This window comes from Amblyomma americanum, chromosome 9 (genome assembly GCF_052857255.1).
Source record: "Amblyomma americanum isolate KBUSLIRL-KWMA chromosome 9, ASM5285725v1, whole genome shotgun sequence".
Lineage (NCBI taxonomy): Eukaryota > Metazoa > Arthropoda > Arachnida > Ixodida > Ixodidae > Amblyomma > Amblyomma americanum.
This window is the reverse complement of record NC_135505.1, coordinates 147371147-147397490: the sequence shown is the minus strand read 5'-3', so window position 1 is coordinate 147397490 and position 26344 is coordinate 147371147. Positions and strand designations below refer to the sequence as shown.

At 50.4% G+C, this 26344-nt stretch overlaps 2 protein-coding genes across 4 annotated transcripts in view; one reads left to right on the top strand and one right to left on the bottom strand.

The window, feature by feature from the left end:
• LOC144104813 (serine/arginine-rich splicing factor x16-like) overlaps positions 1 to 2114 on the top strand; it is a 6299-nt gene extending 4185 nt beyond the window's left edge. Inside the window, exons 2-3 of one of the 2 annotated variants that reach the window (XM_077638010.1) lie at positions 690 to 1180; positions 1883 to 2114. In XM_077638010.1, the coding sequence (XP_077494136.1) occupies positions 690 to 1180; positions 1883 to 1895 (504 nt within the window). In that variant the 3' untranslated portion in view covers positions 1896 to 2114. Of the gene's footprint in view, positions 1 to 689; positions 1214 to 1882 lie in introns of both variants that reach the window. The other variant, XM_077638009.1, reaches the window with a different exon arrangement.
• Positions 2018 to 26344, bottom strand: Pu (GTP cyclohydrolase punch). Of its 2 annotated transcripts, none has more exons than XM_077638007.1 (6): positions 26208 to 26344; positions 20896 to 21292; positions 11388 to 11553; positions 5469 to 5500; positions 5298 to 5382; positions 2018 to 2282 (listed from the first exon to the last, which is right to left on the bottom strand). In XM_077638007.1, exons 2-6 carry the CDS (start codon positions 21185 to 21187, stop codon positions 2150 to 2152), a joined length of 708 nt encoding a protein of 235 aa, XP_077494133.1. In that variant the 5' UTR covers positions 21188 to 21292; positions 26208 to 26344; the 3' UTR covers positions 2018 to 2149. The 2 variants fall into 2 exon arrangements, with proteins under 2 accessions (XP_077494133.1, XP_077494134.1); XM_077638008.1 differs by having other exon boundaries at positions 20896 to 21313; positions 26208 to 26339.

Genomic DNA, 26344 nt, shown 5'->3' with positions numbered 1-26344 from the left:
CAATGGTAAAGATCAAGAGAACAGGACTGCATGGGATTGCATACCACCAACTTCATCAGTTCATTGACAGCAGCTCAGATATTCTTGGGGAGCAAAGCACATCACCAGAATACACTGTGGTCGCACATGAACTGGAATTACCTTTTTTCTTGAGGTAATGTGTTGCTCTTGAGCCTTGAAAAGTCGCTTAGAATTTATCTGGGTCCTTTTGTCAGCCAGAGGAGTTGATTTACGAGTAATCAACGCATTACTGGCTGCACTTAGAGTTGTGCTTGTAGTAGGAAATGTTACTGTAATTAAAAAAAAAGTAACGGAAGTTAAATGGTGGAACTTTGTGATAACCTGTTGCTTCTTATTGCATGTAAGGGGTTGTGTATGGAAAGGTTTTCGTTTGATACATCATGCTTGTACACAGTGCTCAGGAATGCACACGCAATCCTGAATAGTTGACTCATGCTTTTCCACTTTGCAACAGAAGGCTTTGCGCGGTAATTAGTGCTTGTGGTCCCACAATATATGCTGCCCAGAGCTCTTAAAAAGGTGCTAGTTATTGCGGACAGGCTTTTTTGATGGCCAAATGCAGTGATGTAGTGGGGCGCGTGGTCATTTATGAGGCTGTCTTCTGACAATTCTAGCAAAGCAGCTCGTTGACTCATTTGTGTACCGCAACCTTTTAATCCTGTCCACAGTCGTATGAGCGAAAGCCACAGACCCGCATCTTCGTGGGCGGCCTGGGCGATAACATGGCCAAGGAGGAGTTGGAGCGCGAGTTTGGCAAGTATGGCCGCCTAAACCAAGTCTGGGTGGCACAGAACCCACCCGGGTTCGCTTTCCTGGAGTTCGATGACGACCGCGATGCGGACGAGGCCATCCGCAACATGAACGGCGTAGTGCTCAACGGCTCCCGGCTCCGTGTGGAGTACTCCCGTGAGCGGGGCTCCCGTGGGGGATTCCGCGGTGGACCACGAGGTGGCGGCGGCGGCGGTGGCTACCGGGGCGGACCTCCGAGGCCACCTCCTGGTGGCGGTGGAGGCGGCGGCGGCTACCGGTCCGGGCCACCCCGCGGCGGAGGCGGCTACGGCCCGAGGCGCGGCGGAGGCTACGACTCATGGGGCCACGACGACCGCTACAGTGCCGGCAACGACAGCGGCCAGGACTATGGCACCGGCTCCAGCCCGCGGTACCGTAGCCGATCTCCCTTGGGAGCACAGAGGTATTCTGTTCGAGGAGGGATCTGGCAGCGCGCGTTATCGCGAAGGTGTGCGCGCAACCTTGTAGCTTCGGGTGGATGAACTGCCCCCTGACACGCCTTTGACTGACCTTCCTTGAGACACGTTTGCGCTGTTAATGGCAACCGAGATACATCACAGGGCAGATGAACTGCGCGTGCCGCACAGACGCGGTATTCGAGGACTCAGGCGGCCCGCCCGTAGTGGCAGCCACCTTGGCCCAGAAGCCCGCGGGTCTAAAGCATAGGTCAACCCAAGCATCGCCCGTGTGGTTCTGGGACATGGGCCAAGCCCATGGGCTGCCGTCCTGGGACCAAACCTTTCTCTGCACACGAGCCGCCTCAACTGATGCCGCCCACTGCGTCCGAGCTTATACCCGCCAGGCTAGCAGGCAGTTCATTTTGCAACATTTGTAGCGGATTTCTTAGCTGATTGTTCCTCGAAAGCTGCAGGGCGCATGGACTGGCTTGTGCGGCTGTGCTTGTGCGGTCCGTGGCAAGTCTCTAGGCACGAACTCTGATCGCAGCAGACAGGGGGAAGCAGGGGAAGAGTGACTACCTGTGCATGAGATGAGACGTTTGCTCCTAACCCGGCGTCGCCGGCAACGCCACGATCTTTGCGTCACAACGGTGCCTTCTCTCTCCACTCTGCAGCGGCTACAATTGAGGCGCTGCCGCAGTCGACACTCGGCCGGCCCGGGTCGACTACTCGCTACTTCTACTTCTTCGCACGGCCGTCCCTCCCAGGCCGCCGCAGAATTGGCCGGCCTAGAGAAATCGAGAGGGTGCTTGTACGCGAGTGCTCTCGTCAGTTTTATTTCTTTCGGGCCCGTCTCAAGGCAGGCGGGCCACACGCATCACAGCAACAATAAAGCCAAAAACATTCTCTCGGGGGGGCTGTTCGAGCCACCATGGCTGCAATCACTGGCCTCCCAGCACGAGCTTGAGGAACTCCTCGCGCGTCTTGGGGTCCTCCCGGAACACGCCCAGCATGGTGCTCGTGATGGTCTTGCTCGACACCTTCTGGACGCCGCGCATCACCATACACATGTGCCTGTGAAGGTAAGACGCGGGGGCAGCTTTGTCTGAGAACGTGCTGCAGTGCGAATAAATGTCAAGTCATCTGTGGCCCGGCTGGACTGGTTTATCGACCGAAGGCACAGCGCCCTACGCGCATTAACTGCCCGCGAACGATCTTGCACCCGCGGCTGCTGTGCCCTTCTGCAGAGACAGTGCGCCGAGCCATGATGACGTCAGTCTGCATTATTGGGGAGGTGGGGTTCACAAACTATTGTCGCCTAGATATTCTGCACTGCCTCATAGTTCTTTGGCTGGCTTGCGGCTGCTACACGTGCTATTATAGATGGGACCACCAACGAAATCTAACACATAGGACCATTGAAAGGGTGTTCGCCTCTGGCCAAGGGCTTGCATTGAGCTTGCGCAGCCCAGATAAATTATGAAATTTATTCTATCGTTGCGTGGTGTCTGGAGCAGACTGCAACTGTGGCAACTTTTATAAATGCTGTGGAGTTTTTGCTTGGCCCATCTGCTGGGAGAGCAGAGCAATTTTGTTTTGGTTATGCAATAGAGGGTACAAGCCTTAAGAAAATGGCTTCCAAAGCTGTCTAGGCTTGCGAACCACATGCTAATCTGTGGTACTGCCAAATGCCAGAGCACGAGAGACTGCAGCGGCGGTAGCGTAGTCTTTAGAACGTAGCCAGGCTGAGTGGCTTGCTTCTTGGTCATATGTTTCACTTGGGCTACCCCTTAAATTTAGAATGCCGACCTTTTCGTCTCCTTCCTTTACCTTTTGATTGCCAGGAAATCTCAAGGGCTCATAAGGGTGAGAAGCAACCATGCAGCCTGGCTACTTTTGGCAGTGACTGTTCAACTGTGTGCATAACATTGCTTCACACTGTAATGCCTGCTGCATTACCTTGACAAGCTTCGTGTCCACTGATGACAGAATTGAATCTTGCTAAATATGGTAAGCGTCCCATATACTGTTCCCGGGTCTGGCCTTCGTAAAAGCGTTTTGAGGCATGGGAAGGAAGCAGTATTGAAAGGCCAGCTAGTGATTTTATTCCTCTCTCAGTCACCCTGTTCGGGGGTTTTTACCCAAGCACGCGCACCAAACTTTTTCTTCACTGGAGTGATAAGCTGTATACAGCCGCCCTGTTCGGGGGTTTTACCCAAGCACGCACACCAAACTTTTTCTTCACTGGAGTGATTGGCGGTAAATCAGCGACACCAGAGCGGAGTGCACTGACAAGCAGTAACCAATTTAGTAAGGGAAGTGCGCAATGCTTGCGCGTTTCCGGGCATCGGCGAAGCCGAGTAATGAAAAGGTGGCGCGACTTCCACCCTACAGTGGAAGGCAGCGGGGCTGACTTACCCAAGGCATTGGGGTTTAGGGATAGTGAAGGGAAAGTGGATTTTAAGAGGTTAGAAGTAACCAAGCGAAGGTTATCTGATTGGTGGCTAAAAGCAAGACAGGAGTAAAATTTCACAAGACATGGCTAGGTGGCTTGAGCCACTGCCCGATGTAAAGGGTTCAGCCGTATCCATCCATCCATCCAGCATCTGGGCATTGTACGAACTGCTTTGGGGAAGCCAGTAGTAGTAGTAGTGGTTTATTTAAAATAACATGAAGGAAGGTAAAAGAATTTTGCTAGTCCCGGCATCTGCCATCGCGTGCGGCGGCACCTGAGCTGGGGCAGCGGAAAGAGGATAGCAGGCAGGTGGGAGAAATGAAATAAAAGGTGAGGGGACAGAAGAAAGACATGGGGGGGGGGGGGGGAGGTAAATAGTACACTACATTAAATATACACTGCATAGTCAGATTTATGAAAATGGTGCCGCGTTCGCCGTTGCTCGTCGCGACGGCCCGTCTGTTCTCCGTCAGGTAGTTGCACGCAGTGACCAAACGCTCCGCGAGTTCCCTTGAACGATTAATAACTGGACGCCCCACTCCAGTTGTAACCAACAGAGAGCTGTGCGCATGTGATTTAATTCCTCTAAAATGAACTAATCACGCGCACAACCTGGACACATTTCTTATTGTGTAAATAGTTTGTACATACTTCTCCCCCTATCCTCTATTCCTGTCCCCTCACCTCTTTCATTTCATTTCTCCATTCTGCCTGCTATCCTTTATTTCCGCTGCCCCAGCTCAGTATCGATGGCAGATGCCGGGGCTAGCAAAAATCTTTTCCTTCCTTTTTACTATTGTTTTTCATAAAACCACCACCACCTTTTGAAGGTTGCGTTTTCGCTAGAATGACCATAGTAATCCCGGCATTGGCGGTCATGGTTAATCTAATATCGTGGACGCAATTCGTGTGTCTGAAATTTTGAAAATGCCGTCACACACTGCTTTACTCGGATGCCTCTATATCGATCGATGTTAATGACGCCGCGGTTGATCCGATTTCACTCTAGCAGGTCAAAGCGGTTTAATCGCGGCACGAAAATCTGTCAACGCTATGGGCTGGAGGACATTTGCCGCTTCGTTCTCGAGTTGTTTCCGATTATAGAGCTTGACAAATTTTGGCGTTTTTATTTTGTCAGGTGAGGCAGTTGTGCCCATTTCTGGTTGTGCAGTGCCGGAGTGGAACCTGGGGGGTTCGGCGGGAGGGGACCCAGTAAACGCGTGCGGTGTTCTGTAGGAAAGCGCAACAGGCTCGAAGCGTGTAGTAAGGCACATGGCACAGTCGAGGTGGCGGTCACTGTCCCACTGCAAAAGTGCACGTTAAGACAAAATGGCGTCTGCATGGTCGCTCAAGTATCTATGCAAGGATATTGCTGCAGGAATAGAAGTTAGTGAGTTGTACTGGGGCAGAGGAAATACAGGATAGCAGACAGAATGGAGAAATAAGAGATGAGAGGATATATGTACAGGTTGCGCGCGTGGTTCGTGATGAAGCAATAAAAACGCGCGCAGTGGTATGTTCATTATAGAAGTTATCGGTGACGTTAATTTCGCGTGCCCGCTTCTGTGTCGTAAGGCGGATATGCGTTGATTAGGTACGTAACGTTACGATTCAGTGGAAGCCATTGCACTTACGTTGCCTGGACCACCACTCCTACACCGGTGGGGCCTACTGCTTCCGTTACTGCCATCGCAATTTGCTTCGTTAACCGTTCCTGCACTGGAAATGGGATGGGGAAGAGAGAGAGAGCACTTAAGTGATCCGGAGCGTAGCATGGCGACGGGTTTTCGTAGCACGGAACGTACCTTGGAGCCTTCTGCTAAAAACCTCCACAATCCTGCGAAAAGAAAAATGACAGGCATGGAGTTTCGCAGATTGGTAAGAGCATTGTGAAGAGCATCTGAACATATATTGTCGGTGAAGAAGGCAGCGTTCACGTAAGTTCTCTCCAATGAGCGCGCGCAGATTTGAAACGCCCGTGACGGCCGGTCCGCGTCGGTACCGCCTGAAAGCGACACCAATCTGCACAGCCCTAGCTTCCCAACTTTCTCGAACACGCCGGGGCAGGCTGTCGTTCTGGCTACTGACGGGAGCCAGTGTTGCTCTTACAAGTTATGAGGCAAAGGCTATGCTGTGGCATATTGAAGCGTCGGTTGCCCACTCGTGCCCCCTCATTTTCTGCCGAACTTACTGTAGAGAGCAATGCTATTATAAAAACGCGGGCTGCACCAAGACATAAGCTTAGTCGATTAGTGGCACCATCTGTTGCGCACGGCAAGAGTTGCAAACGCTGTATTTTCGAATGTACGGGGAAATTTGTCATACTGCTTGTTCGAGAGTCGTGTAAGAATACTGAGAAACGTGTGAGTGGAATATACAGTTTCCGACGCTTGCTGAAGTGCGAAGGTGTCGCCTTCGCGGCATTACGCGAATGGTTTGGAACCACGTGCACGCGGCCACCAGCGCTCAAAGAATACGCGCAGCTCGTGTCTCCTATACTCTGCTAGAAGGCCCCAGCAGAGCGCCGCTGCTGCCTCTGTAGAACGGTAACGTTGGACCAGTAATGGTTCCAGGTTAAGGCCAGGTCCGCGTAGCGGTGTTCAATATACAACCTACGAGGTCAAACCACTAAGCTAGGAACGTTTAAGCAGCAGCCCACCACCCCTGACATGATATTACGTCACGCCATCCCGGGGCAAGAATGTCGGGCCCTCCCCGACTCTCTTTAGCGACCACATATAATACCCATGTCACACGGGACGCACTAAAGGAGGAAAACCGAAAAGGAGCAGCGGCGATGCTACACGGCAAATCCAAAAAAGCTACAACGCGGCCTTCGTGAATGCCAAAGGTCACCGCTGTTTTTGAGGCGGCGCTAGTAACATTATGAAATTAAAGCAGACGGTAGCACTTCACCTAAGAGGATAAGAGTGCTTTCGTGTATGTTTGAAAATGTAGCTATCACGACAATAAACGAGCGTTCTGACGGTGAGAAACGGATATTTTAAACCGTTTTTTTTTTTCATCGTTCCCGGTCCGGCCACGGTAGGCGCACTTTTCCGTTCGGCTCCTCGTTGTGTGTGAGAAGCGTGCTTTGTCCTTGTGCGTATTTCAAATAAATTAGGTTGTGCCTGGTTAGCGTGCTGCCGTAATCATGAGCGACGAACCGCAAGACGCTAGAACGAAGTGTGTAATTGTCAAGAGCAAACGAAGAAAAAACAAAGCGAGAAGCGCAAGCACGTGTGTGTCGATGCGGCTGCTGAAAAGCGTTCAAGTCCTTTCTTAGCAGTGTAGGTGTATTAAGTCATAGCCTCCTCTACGGTTAAGTGCACTGTAACGCAAAATTAACCATTAAATAAGATAACTTATATTTTTTATGTTTTCAAAACAAAATTGCGTCAATTTTTTTTTTATTCTTAGAGCTCGCTAGCTTGCGCTGCCCCCTGGGTTGCTCTAGTGTTCCTGTATATGCTCCCGCAGTGCGGGAGCATATACAGGAACACTAGGTTGCTCCTTTAAGCAACTTTAAGGCCGCTGACGGCCGGCTTTGCCGTGTAGATGCGCGTCAAGCGCCTTTGGGCAAAGAACCTTAATTCTTAAGGCCTTACAAGTGCCCGTGTGACAGGGGTATAAGACTCCGTAAGTCCAAACACATCACCACAAAACTAAAGTGACCCACACAGACCGGGACATATTTCCAGCAGCCAGAGCAACAGCAACCAACGCCCTGCCGCTAACGGAATGGGTGAAGGACATAACGGAGCACCGAAGAGGAGGTCATGAAAACTGGTGCTAGCTTCCAATGACAATCGCGACCCTCATCTTACCAGACTGCGCAACCGCGGGCAAAGCCTGTCTCGCACCCTACGGGAGCAACCGAGTAACGCGCGCATAGCACGACGAATCGGGGCACTTGCTACGCAGAGGCACGCCCACTGTATGACGCACTGGCCGACTCGCAGTGGACCAACGTATGCATTCAAATCGGTTCACTAAACCAAAAACACACGCGTCACCTCCGCGCTTTACTCGATCCGCAAGCCTCCACAGTTGTCAAACATTTGATTACGCTAGGCAAGCAACAACTGAAATCTTATCAACACCAAACCCTTGCACAGGAGCACCGGATCGAGGATTAGCGGACGAATCTTCCATGCCTGATCTGGAACACGCCCTGGAAATTGGCACCGGGGCACGACTGTCTCGTATACACTCTTCTCTCACAAAAGCTTCCCGATAGCAGAATTATTCTGCTGGGTGAAATAAACTCTCTCTGGAAAGCATGCACTGTTCCCACCGGATGGAAAACATCTACAATAGTGTCTCCCCAAGTCAGGTAAGAAAACTTGCGGGGACACGGGCCCCGCCCTAGTGGTATGACGCAGTGTCCCTGCAGTCGCCTGGGGTCCTCTCTGCGTATCGCTTCGCCAACGCGGACACTGTTCTTTATTTGTGCATTCACAGAGCGCGTGGAGCCCTCGTACCACTGCTGGCGCTGCGGTTAAAGGATGTGACACCGAGGATTGCTCTCCCCGAGCAACTTCTGGCAACCAGTCATGTAACTGCCACGGTGGGCAGTTTGCTCACAATCGGATGAGAAGGTTGTGTTGAATTTGGCTTTTTTGACTAGTTACGTGCACTGTAGGGGGTCGTTCTGCCTGCATGCTTTCGAGAGCGCGTGTATTTTCGCACGACGCAGCCAAATTTTGTCGAGCCACAGCGGCGAAGGTAATCGCGTGTTCGAAATACCAAAAACTGATATCGCGGTTAGTAACGGCCGGCTACAAATCTCTAATTGCAACTAGACGCTTAACTCTAAATAGCTAAAAGCCGCCACGGTGGTAAGTGGTTACGGCGCTCGGCTGCTGGCCCGGAAGACGCGGGTTCGATCCCGGCCGCAGCGGTCGAATTTCGATGGAGGCGAAATTCTAGAGGCCTGTGCGATATCAGTGCACGTTAAAGAACCCCAGGTGGTCGAAATTTCTGGAGCCCTTCACTACAGCGTCTCTCATAGCCTGAGTCGCTTTGGGGCGTTAAACCTCCATAAACCAAGGCAATCTAAGAGTTAAGTTAATTATTGGAAATTATTTAACCATCTTACTAGCTAAGATTATTCAACGGTTTTCTGGCGCCTGCCAACCCTGTCAATACCGTGCTGCAAAAGCCACATTTTTGCCTCAAAAATCTTAATTTTGAAAATTACTTAAAATATTCCTTGTAACGTCCGGTGTGCCTGTTGTAAACGTGCCACCTTATCACTATGGCTCACGCTCAAAGCGCACGGCTCTCACGCATTCCCTGGATCCTTCCCTCGCCCTCTACCCGTCGTGCTATATAAGCCGGCTTATCGGAACGAATAAACGATTTCCTTCCCGAGCGTGTCTCTTGTGTTCTATGGAACCGTGATACGCGCAATGCGCGCACTTGTGACGTAACAGTGGCGAGGCGACGAGCTCGGAGCGAACCAGGGGCGGGAGCCAACCTCAAACGACGGCCAAGACAGCCTCTGGATGCAACTGCTTCGGTCATGGTGCATCACCAGCTTCCCGAGTATGACGACCAGAGTGACAGCTGGAGGGCATATCTTACGGAAGTTGAAGCTATTTATACTTCGAAGCAACCGGAATCGACGATTCAATGAAGAAGAGGGCGTTTGCTCAGCTCTGCACTGAGCTCACGCACGGTACAAGTGCTTTCGGGGAAAGTCTCGCCAAAGAAGCCAAATGCGCTGAAGTACGGAATAACCTAAGAGCGTATTTTTGACTCGAAACGCCACGCAATCACTGAGATTTCCCGCTTTTTCAAGCGGCCCCAGTTTGAAGGTGAGTCCACAAATTTATTGCTCAAATTCGTCAAATAACGGACGGCTGCAACTTCGGAAGCATGCTCGATAGAACGCTTAGCGACGAGATAGTTTGCGGCGTAAGTTCAAGTGCCTTGCAAAAGCAGCTGTTGGCGAAAACAGACCTCACCCTGCGGGAGGTCGAATCGATAGCACTCGGCTATGAGGCAGCAGAAAAGGGCGCCAACGCGATTTCTTCGGACCTGACAGCCGTAATGAAGATAAGCGCGCGGCGACCGACCATCGACGAGCCGGTACTAGATGAGGGTAGTTGACTATAGGCAAGTTGGTTCATTGCGACGGGAGTAGCGCATGTGGTGCCTCCTTCATTCGTCCGCGTTTCCGAGCGCTGCAGTCTTCATAATTCCGGTATTAGAGTGTGGACGGTGCGGAAGCACAATGGAAACGCCTGTAGCTGGACGAAATCTCGGTGTTAAGGTACGGGCACACTGGCGGAAGATGGTCGAGGAGCCATTTTCTCTGCAACGCAGCGTCGTCGGGGCGAAGTTGGAGCAGAGCTCGGGGAAGAACGGCGCATCTACTGTGGCCGATGTGATCTCGGACTTCCAAGACGTCTTCAGCTCTGAACTGTGCCTGACAGTGCATCTGACCGCCAGTGCATCTGCAACTTAGAGAAGGAGCCACATCAAAATTCTGTGAGGCCCGTTCTCTTCCATTTGGTTGGAGTGATAAGGTGGTCAAAGAGATTGAAAGGCTTGAAACCATCGGAGTGATGCCCCCGGTAACGCACTTAGAGCGGGCTGTATCGATTGTGCCAATACTGAAAAAGGATGGCGCTGTTCGAATCTGCGCAGATTTCGAACTAACCCTAAACCTTGCGTGCGAGCTGGAAACCGCTACCTGTTATTGATGACATTTGTGCGTCTTTGGATGGTGGCGAGCAATTCATCGCGCTTTACCTGCCCGACGCCTATAATCAGATCCCTTTCGATAACCAGTCCAAGAAACTGCGTTATCAACACGCACCGCGGCACTGGCGTAGCCAGAAATTTTGTTCGGGGGGCGGGGGGAGGTGGGGGCGACAAAGTTTATTTCTCATAAACTTTGTACAAACTTTGTCCTTTTTTTCGGAATTAAAATCCATGCGCTCCGTAGATTCCGCGAGATGCCGCGACGAGCCTGCATGCTCATCATCGAAGCGCCCTTGAAACTTTGTGCTCGGATGGGGCTCCTGGCGTTATGTGAGTCCAGGTGCATGGGCGTTGCCACACAATCCAGCCCGAGTTTGGAATGTTCGCGCCAAAATGTCTTTTCGAGCGTGAAAAAGGCATCATAGACAAAATCCAGCATGATTTTCATCGCCGGTGGTTGTTTGGGCCAGCGGTGCATGACAGCACGAAATAATTTCGGGGGAGCGGGTGCTGAAGCTCCATAATCCATCCCCTGGCTACGCCCCTGCACCGCGGTTTGTTCTGCTACAACCGCTTGCCTTTCGGCGTAACTTCCACGCCTGCTTTTTTTGCAGCGGAATATCGACACTGTATTGCAGGGCTTATCAGGTGTCCAGGCTTACCTCGACGATATTCTGGTATCGGAAAAACACGGCGGCGCGGATACATTAAGGCTTGTGCTCCAGCGTTGTGCTCGTCAGGGTCTTCTAAACATAATACAGCAGAAAATTCACGCCCCATGTTCTTTCGATCAACGTCTAGAAGACTAGTCCCTTTGATGCAGCACTGAGGCACTAAACACATTTGACCACCTCTGTCTAGTTCATGTGAAGATATGGTATGAACGCTGCTAAGCAACACTTGATAACAGAAGGATCCGAACGAGAGAAAAAAAAACCTTGAACACGTACGGTCTCCTAGAATGGCTTGTGTGACTGCATGTTGACAACGCTGCGAATAATGTCCCTCACCTGGCCAGTTTGCTGAGGCCCAGCACTTTCTTGTTGGGCAGGTAGCCGATGGACACCTTGCCGATGAACGGCACTAGGTGGTGCTCGCATAGCGAGAACATCTCGATATCTTTCACGATGACCATCTCGTCGTGGTCCTCCAGGAACACGGCGTCGTTCACAACGTCTGCAAAACAAACGAGTTCATTTTTTCCCCGCGCAATTGCGTTATCTAACCGAGTGTCGGCTACAGGTGCACAGATCTGTTATCTCAGTCGCTGCACTCGCTACGTATAGCCTTACAAAGCACTTCGTTCAGAATATAAACCATTGAGAAAGCAATCCAAGACGCAGATGACAGCATGGCTGTTGTATTCGTTGATTTTGGAGAATATTGCTATCTCTTTTTGTCCCCGCATAGAAGGCAAATCATGCAGTAGGCCATAGAGGTCTGAAAGTGTGCGAATGGTCGGTGGAACCTTGGAGCTTAGAGCGGAAGAAACGCTGATTATAGGCACTGTGACGCCTGCGCAAACGTGATATGTGCTAACGTCACAGGCTGAAAACAAGGGAAAAGTCTCGACCTACGCTTACCAGTACGACACAGAAACACGTACACAGAGAAGCACTCCAAGACGGCAAAGTTTCCGCGCATGTTCCAAGGCGAAAAACAACCGCGCGCATCTTTGCAGCAAGCGACCGTGCCATACGTGTGCCCGTGGGCGGAGCCCTTCCAAGCGCACGGGGACGTTCTTCTGTTATGCCGCACGTGTGCAGCTATCTTGATCCTCGTCCTGGTCAAAGTCTATAAATCACGACCCACTGTATGTATACAGTAGGTCGTGCTACAAATATGCAGCAAAACTGACGAGTGGGCGGCCCTTAATTGGCTACTGCCTAGAGTGGCACAGCGCAAAAGAAAGAGCACACAGCGCTATGTCGTGCTTCTCATGTCCTGGTTCCTTTCGCGCTGTTCCGGTGTGGGTGGTACCCACAGATACGTTGTGTTCAAAAAAAAAAAAGATTCCAAGCCTGCCGCGGCGGCCGCATTTCGATGGAAGCGAAACTCAAAAAGGCGCCCGTGTGCTGTGCGATGAAGATCACCAGGTGGTCGAAATTATGTATCCCGCGGAAAACAATTCCAGCTGCACACTCTGCAATCATTCTAAAGCAAACCTCAATCACATCCTATTCGAGTGGCCAGAGGACCAACCACATCTGAGCGTCCACATCTCCAACCAGAGTCAGTGAAAGAGTGCATGCGTTGCTCAGCCCTGACCCGGAGGTGCAGCTCCGGATAGTGGGTTAGGCCCTGGAGGTCGCCAAGAAGCATGGACTTCAAGCCACCTATATATAGCTCCGTCGAGAGGGCCCACGCGTCTGTCTAAACCTTTTCCCTAACCCCTTCTCCTGCCCTCTTTCTTGTGTGACAAAGTTTGTTTCTCCTCCATTCCGGAGCCCTCCACAACAGCACACCTTTGTCACTTCTTTCACTCCCATTCTCCTCCTTTTCCTTGCGGCGCGGTTGAGGTGTCCACCGAGCACAGAGACAGTTATTGCGCCATTTCCTTTCCCCAAAAAACCACTAATTCCTCTTCCATATAAGCCCATGTCTTCTGTTTACACTATCTTCCTAGCTCTCCTGGAAAACGTGCATGGCATACCCTATAGCCATCCTTTATAAAATCTTGGGCATTCTGTATACTATTATACAGCGTATAGTTTGTACCGGATGTAAGCTGTGCTGTGCGGACAAAAAAAAAAGGGACATGGCGCGTAGTACGGCGCGCAATCCCAAATTGGACACATTTAAAACAGATACTGCGCCATTTCCTTTCCCCAAAAAAACCAATTATTAATTATTATTACACATTTAAAAGAGCCAAGCAGGCGACCCTACATGAGGTGGGAAGAGGGAAATGCGACGTGGCAGTGCCGACGCTCCAACACACTGCTTAGCCGCGTGAATGCTTTCAGCAGGCGAACACGACACGAGCCCAACTTTCTTTGACAAAAATTTTGAAAATGGCAAAATTATAACACACTATTATGGAAATATTGAAGCTAATGGTCGACTGTTCTGATATGTAGCAAAATATTTCTTTTAAAGTGTTTCTACCGACCGCATCGAACAGTCAAGGCTGCCATAGAGAACCAATGTCGAACGCTCTTGACGACAGCAAGAACGTTAAGAGAAAAAAAAATGTAAGACTACCGTCGGGTGATCTGCGGATGTATTGATTGCTACAGTCAAATCTTACATTATATGAAAAAATTATGACAATAAATGGTTCCCACTCAAAAAAAGCTTTTGTCGAGAATTGCCGGGCATGTGGCCTAACGGCACGGACTCGCTCGCGAACTAGTGACGTCATATATGAAGTGGGCAGGCCGTCCACCAGCTGAAGGCGTTCAACGGTGCACAGCTTTCCCCACCTCGTCCAATTTTATGTTCTGTATGTTTCTGTATTTTTTGTATACATTGCAGACTGGCGCATATGTATAGTGCTGGGTGATAGCGGCAATCGGCGCCCATTTTCGAGTGCGCGAAAAGCGGGCCGCAGCACCGTTCGTCGACTTCGTGCTGCATGCAGGGAAGGTGTGGTGTAGCGAAGGGAACCACCACATGTGGCACGGAGACGAGAACAGTAAAGTAAGCGATTCGCAGACGGGGGACACGCAGCTTTATGGGTGAACGTATTTCCGAGTTGCGAGAATTCGCACGCCGGCCTATTTCCTCGTCTGAAGGGGCAACATGTCATCCACGGTAACTATATGCGCGAGCTGGTAATCGAATCGCTTTTTGATGCTATAAACCGTCATATCTATATTCGGCGCCAAAGACGGTGATCAAGTGAAAAAGATGAGTTCCATTAATCACCGTAAGAAGCGGCCTTCGGAAAGGGCAGATAGTTGACAAATCAGGACGAACATATTTAGGAAGTGATACGACAAGGAGCTTATAGAGAACCTTATGACGTATACAGGTACGTTCCGAAGGCCACCTAGATTGTATGACCATATATGACTGATAGATTGATTCTATGAGACTTTCTTATTAATTAAGCCGCGTGGTGGCGTGGACTGTGGTGCGCTCTCTTAACTCCACTGCTCTCTCGCTCTGACTTCCGTAAGATTTCTTTCTCCTTCTCTCATTGATTTTTTTTTCCAGTTTCCTGTATAATTTTTTAGTCTCTATACAATGGATGTACGCCTGAAAAGCGAATGAGTTTAGCGGCACTTTGATTCCTGTTTTATCGGCGGTTCAGTATGCATCTTTGACCGCAGTGGTGGCTATTAGTGGTCTGAGCATGCACCTTGCACGCGGGAGGTTCGATCCCCAGCGTCACCTGGTACCCACCGCTGATGCAGTGGGTACAAGCTTTCCCCTGCCCTGACGCGCGGCTTCTCTAGGATGAAATTATTGGATACACACGGAAAAACAAAGAAATGATGTCACATTAGTCACGCTAGAACATGTCCATAATTTTACAGATGTGCAGAAAAACATGACAAAAACAACCCGTTCAGCACACTCAGTGACAAGTCCTCTGTGTTGATTCCCTCTTTCCTGAAAATGAAGTCGACATTTCGACGAAAACTTGTCTGCGTGGGGATAAATAATAAGAACGCGATATTGTAGATGCCGACCAAAAACAAACAAAAAAAACATTATCGTCGTGCGTGCACAATGAGGTCCCGCACGCGAAAGGCGGTTACATGCGCCACGGTAATTAACTCCCCGAATCTCTGTCCCGAGCTCCCGTCGGGCCGTCCCTTCCAAGACTCCCGACTAACATGCATATAATGCGCCGTGCGGGGGTGTCGTATCGTCTTCCGCTCACAGAGTCGCGCCGGAATAAAAGATGACGTCACGGCATAATGCACGCCGGCTCCGGTCGCATCTTCGAAAGCGTGGGAGAAGACGACCGGATTACGATGTACGCAAATAAGTGAATGCAAGGGAAAAAAATCCTAAGGGATAACCATATGTACAGGAAAAGGGGATAGCGGGCAGAAATCGGTAAGAATGGCCGCTAAGTAGTCACCCTCCCCAGCTGCCCCTGGGAGCCTGTCCTTCATCGCTCGGATGGATGCATGCCTTTTTTTATTTGTTTATTCATATATTTTATCTTTTCGCTTCTGTGAGCTTTAGTTGGCTGCCCACGCCGTGACTTGCCGAGTACGTGGCATCCATCGATCGTAGCGCCAGGCAGGGGCCCCAAGGAAGGGGGACGCGAGACTGAAACACTTTCCCATTTTCGTTTCCCTATCGGGGTCTCGCCACTGGAGGTGTGTGGGCGGCTGGGGCCGAGAAGGACCCACGCTTCCTCCCCTCTCTCTTCTATCCTGCCTGTTGCGTTGCCTGGCAACTGTCGCGGAGCGCATCGCTCCCCAGATCCCAGTTCTCTTCCCCTCGTCCCTCCCGTTTTTTTTTCCTCTGTGCTGCGGGGGAGGACACCTGCTGCTCGGTGAACCCTATCCGGGTCGTCGCCGGGAGGCCAACCGGATGGGCCTCTTGCGAAAGTCTGCGGCTGTTAGCATTGACCACCGCGGGGCCCCCACGCGGATTAGGTACGAACTAGTGCGACTTTTCTTCACGGCCAACTGTCTTCCGACGTGCAGTCCACGACCTCAGCAAACCATTCTTTCTTTTTTGTTTTCAAAATCGTCTTTCTGGACCAGCGTTTGTGCTGCCCACTCAGGGTCGAAGTGGCCCCACCTAGTGTAGGCTACGAGGTCGCAAAAGCGACTCCCTTCTTGGGTAACTCCCGCGGAATTTTGTCCTTTGTTTCTTGCAGTAGAGGTCGATATCTGACCGTGAGCGCTCCTACTCGCTCTCTGCTTTTTTTTTTCTTGAAGCCGAGCATCGAAGGGTCGCACTACTGTTTTATTTATTCGTGCTCGCGCAGCCCATTAGAGTGATGCAAGAGACAGAAACTCGCACACTGACGCATTCGTTAAATGGTGCGTACAGTGACGGCTTTGGAGGAAACTTTATTCTCGTGCCAGACACTTTGGGGGCAAAAGTGTTTCGACGGATGCAGCCGGATATTTTTTTTTACTTTTTTTTCCTACAGTGAGGGTAACTGCTTATTTTCTCCAACTTGGATGAGCGTTGGGACTTTGGTAATTCGGACTTGGGACTGGTTCTCAATTAAGGAGGCCTTGGTCGTGCACCTTCGGCGAAGCGTCGTCCGCATATAGTTCCCGCTTTCAAGGAAATCTAACGCCCGGAAAAGATAAAAGTTAAAAACGGTACCTAATTTGTCTTCAAATCGAAACTGCATTGGGATCTCATCGTGATACCGTTAGTATTTTGTAAGCTGTTAGTTTTCTTTGCACTGGTGTCAGCCTGCCCACTGCAAATATTTGAATAGAAATGCCCCTGACTCTCTCTAGAAAGTCATGGACTGTAAAAATGAATTTTTTAAAGGGCACGCCACGCCCAGTAACAAAACGGAAAAGGGTGACCTGTCAGCACATATGTGTCAAGCGGGCGACTGTTTGTAGAAATTTCCAACTGGAACACTGCGACTAATTGCAGAATTTGACATGTGTTGCTCCCTGTAACAACGAATTCATTTTTTACCTTTTTTTAATGACATCATTCGTTACCTGTGGAGAGAATTGAGATCAGCCGAGCCCAACGTGGGTTCACCATGCAGTGGGCCACCACCTGTTGAATGGGGCGGCGGGCTTACGGCCTTTTTTCCCTACCTGTTGAAGTTCACACGTGTGAAGCGCTGCAAAATAACAAAGTTTTTCCGCAAAGGCAGCAGCTGACACGGAGGTAGCTTCCAAGCCCAGACAATCTGGACAAACGCTTCTAGTTCGCACGGCTTCAACCACGTGGCGCCGAACACTCAAAATAAATGCGAGAATTTCGAGTTTTCGGTACATCCCATTTGGTAACTTCCGCGGATTTCTGTCCGTTGTTTCTCGCAGTAGAATCTGACCGTGAGCGCTCCTACTCGCACTCTGCTTTATTTTTTTTTCTTGAAGCTGAGCATTCAAGAGTCGTACTACTGTTTTATTTATTCGTGCTCGCGCAGCCCATTACAGTGATGCAAGAGACAAACTCGGACACTGACGCATTCGTTAAACGGTGCATACAGTGACGGCTTTGCAGGAAAATTTATTCTCGTGCCAGACGGCCGTCAGAACTAGTTGGTGTGAACGCGGAAAGTATTTTGTAGGCTAGATTTGGCAGCGATGAGGAAGAGTTGGTTTACACTTTTAAAATAACCCCACTGAGTTACGCGGTGTTCGCTAATGGTGGCCAACCGATGGCGCTAGTTGTTGAATGTAAAGGAAAGTTGGTCGTGTGTCTTTAGAGTGGCAGAACACTGCCGTTGGAGAGAACGAACAGTGGACGCGAAAAAGCGTTTCTTCGTAAGGGAAGTACGCACGCTGTTCTACTCCCTGCCAAGGCAGAAGCCAACACAATATTTCACTCCCTTGGAAAATTGGACGGAGTAAACAGTTGCAATGAGGGAGTAAACAGCTGCCGGAGATAGTAATGCAGCCGGCTTACTCCTGCCGCGTGACTTCCGGTTCTTAGATGGCACGAAGCAGAGCACATACCGCACATGTGTTAACAGTATCTGTGCTTTTTTCGCTGTAATGTGTCGCTTTCTGCTGTTGAACGAATCGAATCCGACCAGCTTCCGCCTGCTATTCTGTACAGCATCGACATACGCGTTCAGGAGGCGGATGTCTGCACGGGCGGCGGTTCCGTGTACGAAACGTCGTAAACAGAGAGGCCGGGTCAGGAGAACGGAACATTTGCTTTGATGCCTGCATGTCCTCAGTCGAAGGAGCTCTTCGCAAAATGTGGAAAGTTCCGTAATGACTTCCAGCAAGCGAAATACGAGTGAATTAAAGAAGAGTGTATACTGAAGGGGGACTCCATAATACATGGTCCTTTTTATTTCTGCTGCATATATACCGCCCGAGCCGTAAGAGGAAATAGAGGATATCTTCACACGCTAGGCCTCATCGTATAGCCCTCGCCACGTGCGAAGTTTTAGGGGGAGAAAATTTTGCGTCGTTTCACATTTTTTAAATGTTCCAGTATGCGCAGTAACAAAAAGGATTCACGGAACGTTTTTTTTTTTTTACTATAACGATATATTTTTCTATCAAACTCGTGTTGAATTGGTGAGTATGAGATCGTACTGAATAACAAATGCGTGGACTTTCAGGAGTTGTGATCTTCTTTGAATGCTTTTTTTTTTGCTGAATGTTACGCTTCCGCCCGACTTTCCTATTTACGGGCGAATAGTGCCGTTGACGAATATGATGACCCAAGCTATATTCTTACCGGCCAAGCTTTGTAGAAAAAAAAGCTCTAAAAAGATAGATGTGGGAGTAGCGTTCAGCGGTAAAGTGCAACGTGAACCAGAGAAAACACGCGAGGTGACGGTGTCCTACAGCCAGAAGCAGCAGGGGTAGAGGGCACGCTGAGCGCAGAGCCTGTGCGTGGTCTGCAAACCTATAAGACTGCCCTTACAAAAACGGTCTATAGACAGTCTATAGACTTCTCATCGACTCTATTGCCTTCCTATAGATATTTATTTTTGTCTATTCGTAGTCTATAGACTGTCTATAGACAAAAGTCTACTAAAAGTGTATGGCCATAAATCTATGTCTACTTGGACACCGCGCTGCAACGGTGGCCAAGTGGTTGAGCATCCGCCACGCATGCGGGAGGTGCGGGGTTCGATCTCCAGTGCCGCCGGGTGCCCAATGATACAATGATACCTAAAGGTGATACAATGGGTACAAGCTTTCCCCTGGTCTGGTGCTCGTGCCATGGCGCTCTTTAGCCGTAGATGCCGTTGCGCCATAAAAATCTCTAATCATCATCATCATCATCAAATCTATGTCTATACAGTGCCTATAGGATTTGTACTGCCTATAGACGGTTCTCTAGGGTTTATCTATAGAGAGTCTATAGACTTCATAGACGGAAGTGTATGGACAGTCTATAGGCTATCTAAAAACTTTTTTTGTAAGGATGTCGTCAGCAAGCGGAGGGAGATGAAACTGGTTCCGGAAGATATTCAGGTATACAGAGACGAGATCTGCTGAAAGAGTCGGACATATGCGGCAGTGCGTAGTGAAAGCGCAGATCAAGGTTCGTCATGTCGTCGTCTCGCAATAGACTTGGCCTGGCTGAGTGATGTCACGATGGCAACACGGCATTCCGAGAGATGCTGCGCGCTCACAAACCCTGCCTCGCGGACTGGTATGACTTAGGCACACACAGTGCGGAAACTGTGCACTGGCGAGGCGGTGCCGACCACCTGGTGCCATTTAACGATCTCGCCACCACCAAAACACACGAGATACGAAACTGAGGGGCAGGCCAGCCAATCCTATAGCGCGGCAAGGCTGGCCAGGCGTCCTTAACTCTCCCTCTTATCGCTTGCCGTCTTTTAGCCCTGTGTCAGCCAGGGCAGCGGTTTTTGTTTCGTCTGCGTGCTTGCCTCCCCCCCCCCCCCCCCCTCACTATCTCCCCGAGGACACGGCGAGAGAAGCTCGCTTGGCTGCAGTCTCCCGCGGATGATGATGGATTAGCCACAGCGAGTAATAAAGTCGCGACGTCCTTTTTCGCGCAGATAAGCGCCAGCTGATATGATATGCGAGAGGCAACGGGGGGGGGGGGGGGGGGCGGAAAATTGGGCGAAGCCCTGCACGGGGAAGGGCCTGCAAAGAGACCTCCATCTTGGAATACCCATGTGTCCGCAACGTAGAGTTCTCATACTGGCTCCAAAGAGGTGCACGCCCTCTCGACATTTTTGCGAACCGAGGTGTCAGCCATTACGGTAACACCTCTTGATAGCCAGCCAGTAATCTAACAGAGTGAGTATCAAGGGAAACGGAAAGTACGTTAACTGCGGGCAGCGGGACACATGAAGGGGGGGGGGGGGGGCGAGATTAAAGAGCGTGCAAAGGTTTTAACTTTAGCAAGTTGGTTCATGTGTGCCCTGCTGAAGAAAGAAACAGAAACTGTTACAAACTGCCAGCCCTGTTTGCTGGTATCTGTGAGCCTTTGTTTATTTCGCTGCTTTTTCCCAGGAGGTCGGAAATTTTGCTGGTACAGAGTGACCGCTGCTGCATCAGGACAAGGGGAACTGGAAAGCAGTGTGAAGCTTTAGAAACCTTTTTTTCAGGAGTAGGCGTAGCCTCGCTGATTGTCGATGATGACAAAAACTACCAAGAGTGAGTCATACATGCTGCAAGTTTTAGCGCCAGCTGGACGCATGTCCGCGCCTTACTGTGGTGTTACCAATGAATGAGGTGGTTAAGCTGAGCGACACGTGCAGAACTGGAGGTATTACGACAGGTTCTGTCGTGCCAAATCGGGGGAGGCTTAAAAGTCAATCCAACCCTGATCTGCACCTGCGCTTCCCGTGACACGTGACCCGGTCGCGTCAGAGTGAGTCTGACGTCATGAAACCGGCCCAACGTCCCTTATGCAACTACAAGGCTGCGCTACGCCAAGGGAAAGCCTTCTCACCTCTGACGTCCTGGCTGTATCCGGAGGTGAAGGCGAGCATGGCCTTGGCGGCCCGCTCGGGCGTCCTCCGCAGCCCCTGGCGGTCCGGGTTCTCGCCGACCTTCTCGAGAAGCGACCGGTAGTCGCGGGCCATGGAGGCGACCAGCTGGCGTTCCGCGTCCGCCTCGGGCTCCATGGCAACTGCGGCGGCGCCCGCGGCCCCGTTGAGAGCGACCCCGTTGGCGGTGGAGATGTGCTCGGGCTGGCGGGCCCCCTCCGGCGAGGGGGGGTCCACGATCGACGTGCGTCCCATGATGCTGCCGCTAGGGGGAAAGGGGGGCCTCGCCGCTAGGTGGGCCACTCGCGCGACACCAGCACCGACCCGCGGTTGGGGGGACTCCGGGATCGAAGGCTCCGGCTGCGAATGGAGCAGGAGAAACTGTTGCGCGACGGAAGAAAGAAGCTTCTCCTCACTGAGCCATCGGGTTCCCCCTTCAGAACTCTCTGGTGGGATAGTTTGTAGGCCGGTGCAGTTTAAATTTCGTCGCGCTAAACATTTACAAAAGTTACGGGGCAAAGCAAGTTGTTGATAAGGACAAGACACTATAGCGCAAGCGAGTTTGAGTAAAGCAACGAAGATAATTACGTGACAAAGATATGACGTAATATGTTATCCAGCTCTTTTAAGGCGATAGCATTTACTCCGGTTAGGACCCCGGAACTATTTGTCCGGCTTTATTTCATCTCGTATATTGATTCCGCACAAGGGGCCGGCTGTTTTCACTGAAAACAGGTGTCGCCACCGCCAATTACCCTTTCCACAATTACACTGTAATGACGTCAGGTGACTTTTTTTGTTGTTGCTGAGAACGGGTAAACCTTTTTGTCCATATTTCCAATGCACTTTTATCGCACAGGATAGACGAAAGAAAAGACCCAACGTCAAAAATTAAACGAGCTCGCTAACCCCTGACACCCGACGTCATGAAAAAAGTCACTATAGTTTGGATCAGAGTGGCGAGAAATAACGTTTACTGCAACTTTCTCAACAATGAAAGCGTCTTTTACTCCCGAACAAATGTCGGATGATTTAGGAAGGCCCAGCTATCAGATTTTACAAAGCGCAAAAGGCTGATGTCGTAAGTGAAGTCACTGGTCGGAGCGTTGAACTTAACGCTCGGCGACGAATGCTCTAGCTGCCAATTCCAGCAGGAAGTTTAGCACGGAATTAGCAGCGGAAAAGAACTCACCGAAAAATGTGGCTCTGAATAGAAGGCGTGCACACCGGAGAAATTGCGTACGTGTCAGTGGAACAGGCAGGCGAGGTCGAACAGCGCAAAAGCAGGTCTCGCAACGCGCACTGCGTCTCAGTAGGCGCGCACTGCTGCGTTACAGTGTACTGGAATAGCTGCGTGACTTGAATGTCACTCGCTATTCCGTCGGGCTGCTATAAGAAACATGCAACGGCTCGCTCGTCGCTCCACCTTGCGTGAATCGCCGCGCTTTTCACCAGCGGCAACTTTCGCGACAACAAGGAAATTAACCAAGCGCCTGAATTGGACTCAACAGACGGCGAATATGTCATGTGACCTTATGACGTAGTCGAAGAAGGGGAGGCTAGCCACAAACTGACGACCGACCAACCAAACAAAACGGGAGACCAAAAAACGGCTAAGATAAATAAATGAAGGAAATATATAGCCGCTTGCTGGAATGTGTATAGGAGAGGGGGGGGGGGCGGGCGATTAGGGCAGTTATAGGCATTAAGACACGTTGTGGAGGCGTGTCATGTGATGGCGAGGCCGACCCGTGGGAGTCATTAAGTTGGCTGCGGACACCGATCACTTGTCCACTGTGCAACGTCAAACGGCTTTGAGGGGCGTCGAGGCTCCGTAGCAGGAGGGGAGGGGGGGGGGGGGGGGGGGGGGGGCGAGGGTGTGACGAGGAAGTAAAGTGTTAGCTTCGTGCTCTTTGCCCTCATCTTTGATTCCCCTCGCCAGCAAAAAAGAAAAAAAAATACGCTAGAGGGCTGCGTTGCCCGACTCAACGCGTTCGCCTTCATTAATGGTCACCCCTTATGCGAGAGTGAGGCCGAGAAATCACCCGGTTTTCGACCTTTCGCGACGGGCCCGCATGCGTAGGCATGCAAAGAAGGCCGCACTCTTGCGACGTCGCTGCCAGCGGCGAAGCCCGCAGAAAAGTCTGCGCGTGTCTGGCGAGCAATCTTTAATTCGAGCGGCGTGTCACAACTTCCACGAAGGGCAAGGGAAAGCGATAGACGCGTGGCCGTGACGAAGAAGGCGTGCATATTTTTTTCTTTTTCTTCAGATGCGCAGCGAGAAGTTATCGGGAAGGTCCCCGCTTTAGCCAATGTCAGTGTCACGTTCCCTCTGTCTGCATGCTCTTCCAAGTGCTTCCTGTCAGCTATACTGCCATGAACTTCGCGTAGTTTAATAAGAACACTTTCTTGGTTTATTGGGTTTAACGTCCCAAAGCGACTCAGGCTATATTTATTTAATTGCGAATACTGCAGGCCCTTCTCGGGCCCATGCAGGAGTGGATACAAGGCACAAGAGAATTACAGTGGCGGATCGAACAAGGGAGACAGGTATATGCACAAATAAATACACAATACAATTTCATCATTACAGAAGCATCACGGTGAGAATGTACGTTGGATCAAGGTGATTAACATGTCGTAAGAAAGATTCGACTGTACTGCAGTTCACAACAGTGGATGGTAGTTTATTCCAGTAATGGATAGCTGAAGGAAACAAGGAATATTTGTGAACATTAATGTGGCTTATGAATTGACGAAGTGCTTTCGTATTGTTAGTCCTTGAGGAGTGGTAGAATGGTTCCTGAAGGCATGTTTCTTTTTTTATGTTGAACTGTCCGTGATAAAGTAGGTACAAAAACTTCAGTCTTGATACTACTCTACGCTGAGCTAGGCTGTGTAGATCTGCTTTCTTTAGTAGGTTAGATATGCTGGAGTGCCTGGAATAGTTCGAGTATACAAAGCGTACTGCAAGGTTCTGAATTCGTTCTAATCTGCCTATTAAATATTTCTTGTGGGGACTCCAAATAATAATAATATGAGAGACGCCGTAGTGAAGGGCTCCGGAAATTTCGACCACCTGATGTTCTTTAACGTGCACTGACATCGCACAGTACACGGGCCTCTAGAATTTTGCCTCCATCGAAATTCGACCGCTGCGGCCGGGATCGAACCCGCTTCTCTCGGGCCAGTAGCTGGATGCAATTTAAGAACAGCATCGCCTGACCACTATACGGATTTCGATCGCAGCTGCTTTGAGTTATTTCGCTGAGAAATCACTGAAGCTATAGAAAATTACCGAGAGCTCTTAAAACTGTACTTATGTACATTTAGGGAGAAAACATTGTCTCATCGTGAGCTCTGCTGCGATGGTCATTAAAGATTCCTTCCTTTCTAATGACACATCTCATCAACGTACAGTCCTAGGTTCACCTTTGTTTGCAAGAAGCAAGGCATGTGTGGTCAATGAATTGTGTCCTCGCCTCGCATTCTGAAGGTACTTCTTTCAATAGTCCGCATCTTCGGAATAACTTTTATTCTTTGCTGCAGACGTCACTATCTTATGGTCTACTGCTGACGTCAAGCGAAACTATGGTGATTTCACTGGGAGGTTCTCGGACCACTGCTACCGGTTAACGCCGCCGGGTTTTGTTGCCGATTAGCTGTATAATGCATTAAAAAAGAAAAAACTTCAACGGGGAAGCGCAGTGCACCTTGTCGCTGAACACTATACCAAGCTTAATACACTTCTTTGTGAAATCATTATCTTGCGGGGTAAATTATGAGAAAAGATACTAACGAACTATATGACACCAAGGAAGAACAGCGCAGAACAGTTATCAGGTGAACAACGGTGAACTTGGCGCTTTTAGTAAATTCTAACTGGCTATAATCCCCTCTTTTGCAGAACTTCCGTTCCGTCTGGCGCGGTCCACACAAAGCATATCTATCACTTTCTCTTTAAACCGGGAAGATCACGAGTGCGTTGGTACTGTTTCATTTTGCTGTCGCAGCTATGGGCACATCATGCAAGGTCGTATGCGGAGATCACGGCGATGCTCCTGATGGGGACGAAGGCAGATCTTGAAGATCTCACCGCTCTGCAGACAGGCTGACGAAACTGTCCGGCGCGGTGAAGTCAGCTCGTCGAGACACGCCGTAGTGACCTGAACGTGCACCGCGCTGAGCTAGACGGCAACGAACTCGCCAGCCAAGGCCGCCGACTCTGACAATGGTGACCTTACACGCAGGCTGGGTCTGTTGCGTTGTTAGCTGCAACAATGCACCGCCGGTGATGCGAGGAACACCTTCGTCTGGATCGAAAATATACGTCCGAAATCATTTTCTAGGAGGTCACTGGCTTCCATTGAGCTGTTCTGGACGGCGCCATACATACATGCTGCTTCGTCCAGAATATTGCGAACTGCGCTTTTCTCTTTCGTACACGTAGATTGCTCCGACTGCTGTAACCATTGGCAGCTGAGAAGAATCATTCTTTCGTCTTCAAAGAGCGTGTTATGGCGATGAGTTACTTCATTGTCAAGCAATGTCCAGCACTGACTTTAAGACAATGAACAGCGCATTAAACTGAGGCGAGAGCATAAAAAATAGAGTGCCAATTTTACATAGTTCTTAATTGCCTTTCTTGCGTCTTTTAGTGCACTATTCGTCACGATGAAATCGGAGCGCCAACTGTCAGCTCTGTCTGTTCAACAAAAGCGTTCATTAGCCACGCCTTTTGCAGTGCACCTGATGGTTCCCTTCACATGTCTTTCCTCGACAGACGACATCCACAAAGCACTCTATCCCGTTAAAGCACAAGCTCTTCCAGGTGTCCTGAAGATGTCGGTGCTTCGAACTGACCGCGCCGGAGACTGGGCGAAAACGATGCTCTAACGGGAACGCGCTCCTAGAGGGGCGGAGAGCGTCGGAGACCGTTGTCTGTCGAGTGATTTCCTTGAACCAGGTGGGTGGAACCGCACTTGCAAGCAACGAACCCCGATACCTCGACATGTACGCCTCATCCCTCGGCGTCGACTTGCGAGTCGTGACGTAGAACACCGCGAAGTTTGTGTCGCCAATAACGGGGCTAAACAGGACGGATTGGGAGGGTAGACGAGATGTCGTGTCTACCACACGTAATGGTAACTACAACGACCCTTCCAAATAAAAAGACCGCTCCATGAAAGAGAAGGAAGGTTGTAAACTTCGGCGCTAATAATTCCCGCGCACTTTGCAAGAAAAGATAAACTGGTGGAATAGCTCTTGCACTTACCTTAAAAAACTATATATTAGGTTCCGGCTATCGTCTCCACGATGAGTTGGGCAAGCGGCGACGGCAAGCTAGTGGTTCCTTGCTGGCTCTGGTGACGTTGAAGCTCCTCCTCCGACGATACGGCAACGTTGGTGGAG

Bases quoted from the DNA above. Each gene is read 5' to 3' on its own strand.
- Pu (XM_077638007.1), bottom strand. From the start codon at position 21,187: ATGGGACGCACGTCGATCGTGGACCCCCCCTCGCCGGAGGGGGCCCGC. The intron at 11,554-20,895 runs GTGAGAAGGCTT...TTTGTTTTGCAG, and splicing joins ATACAGCCAGGACGTCAGAG to ACGTTGTGAACGACGCCGTG. The intron at 5,383-5,468 runs GTACGTTCCGTG...TCCCATTTCCAG, and splicing joins TTTTAGCAGAAGGCTCCAAG to TGCAGGAACGGTTAACGAAG.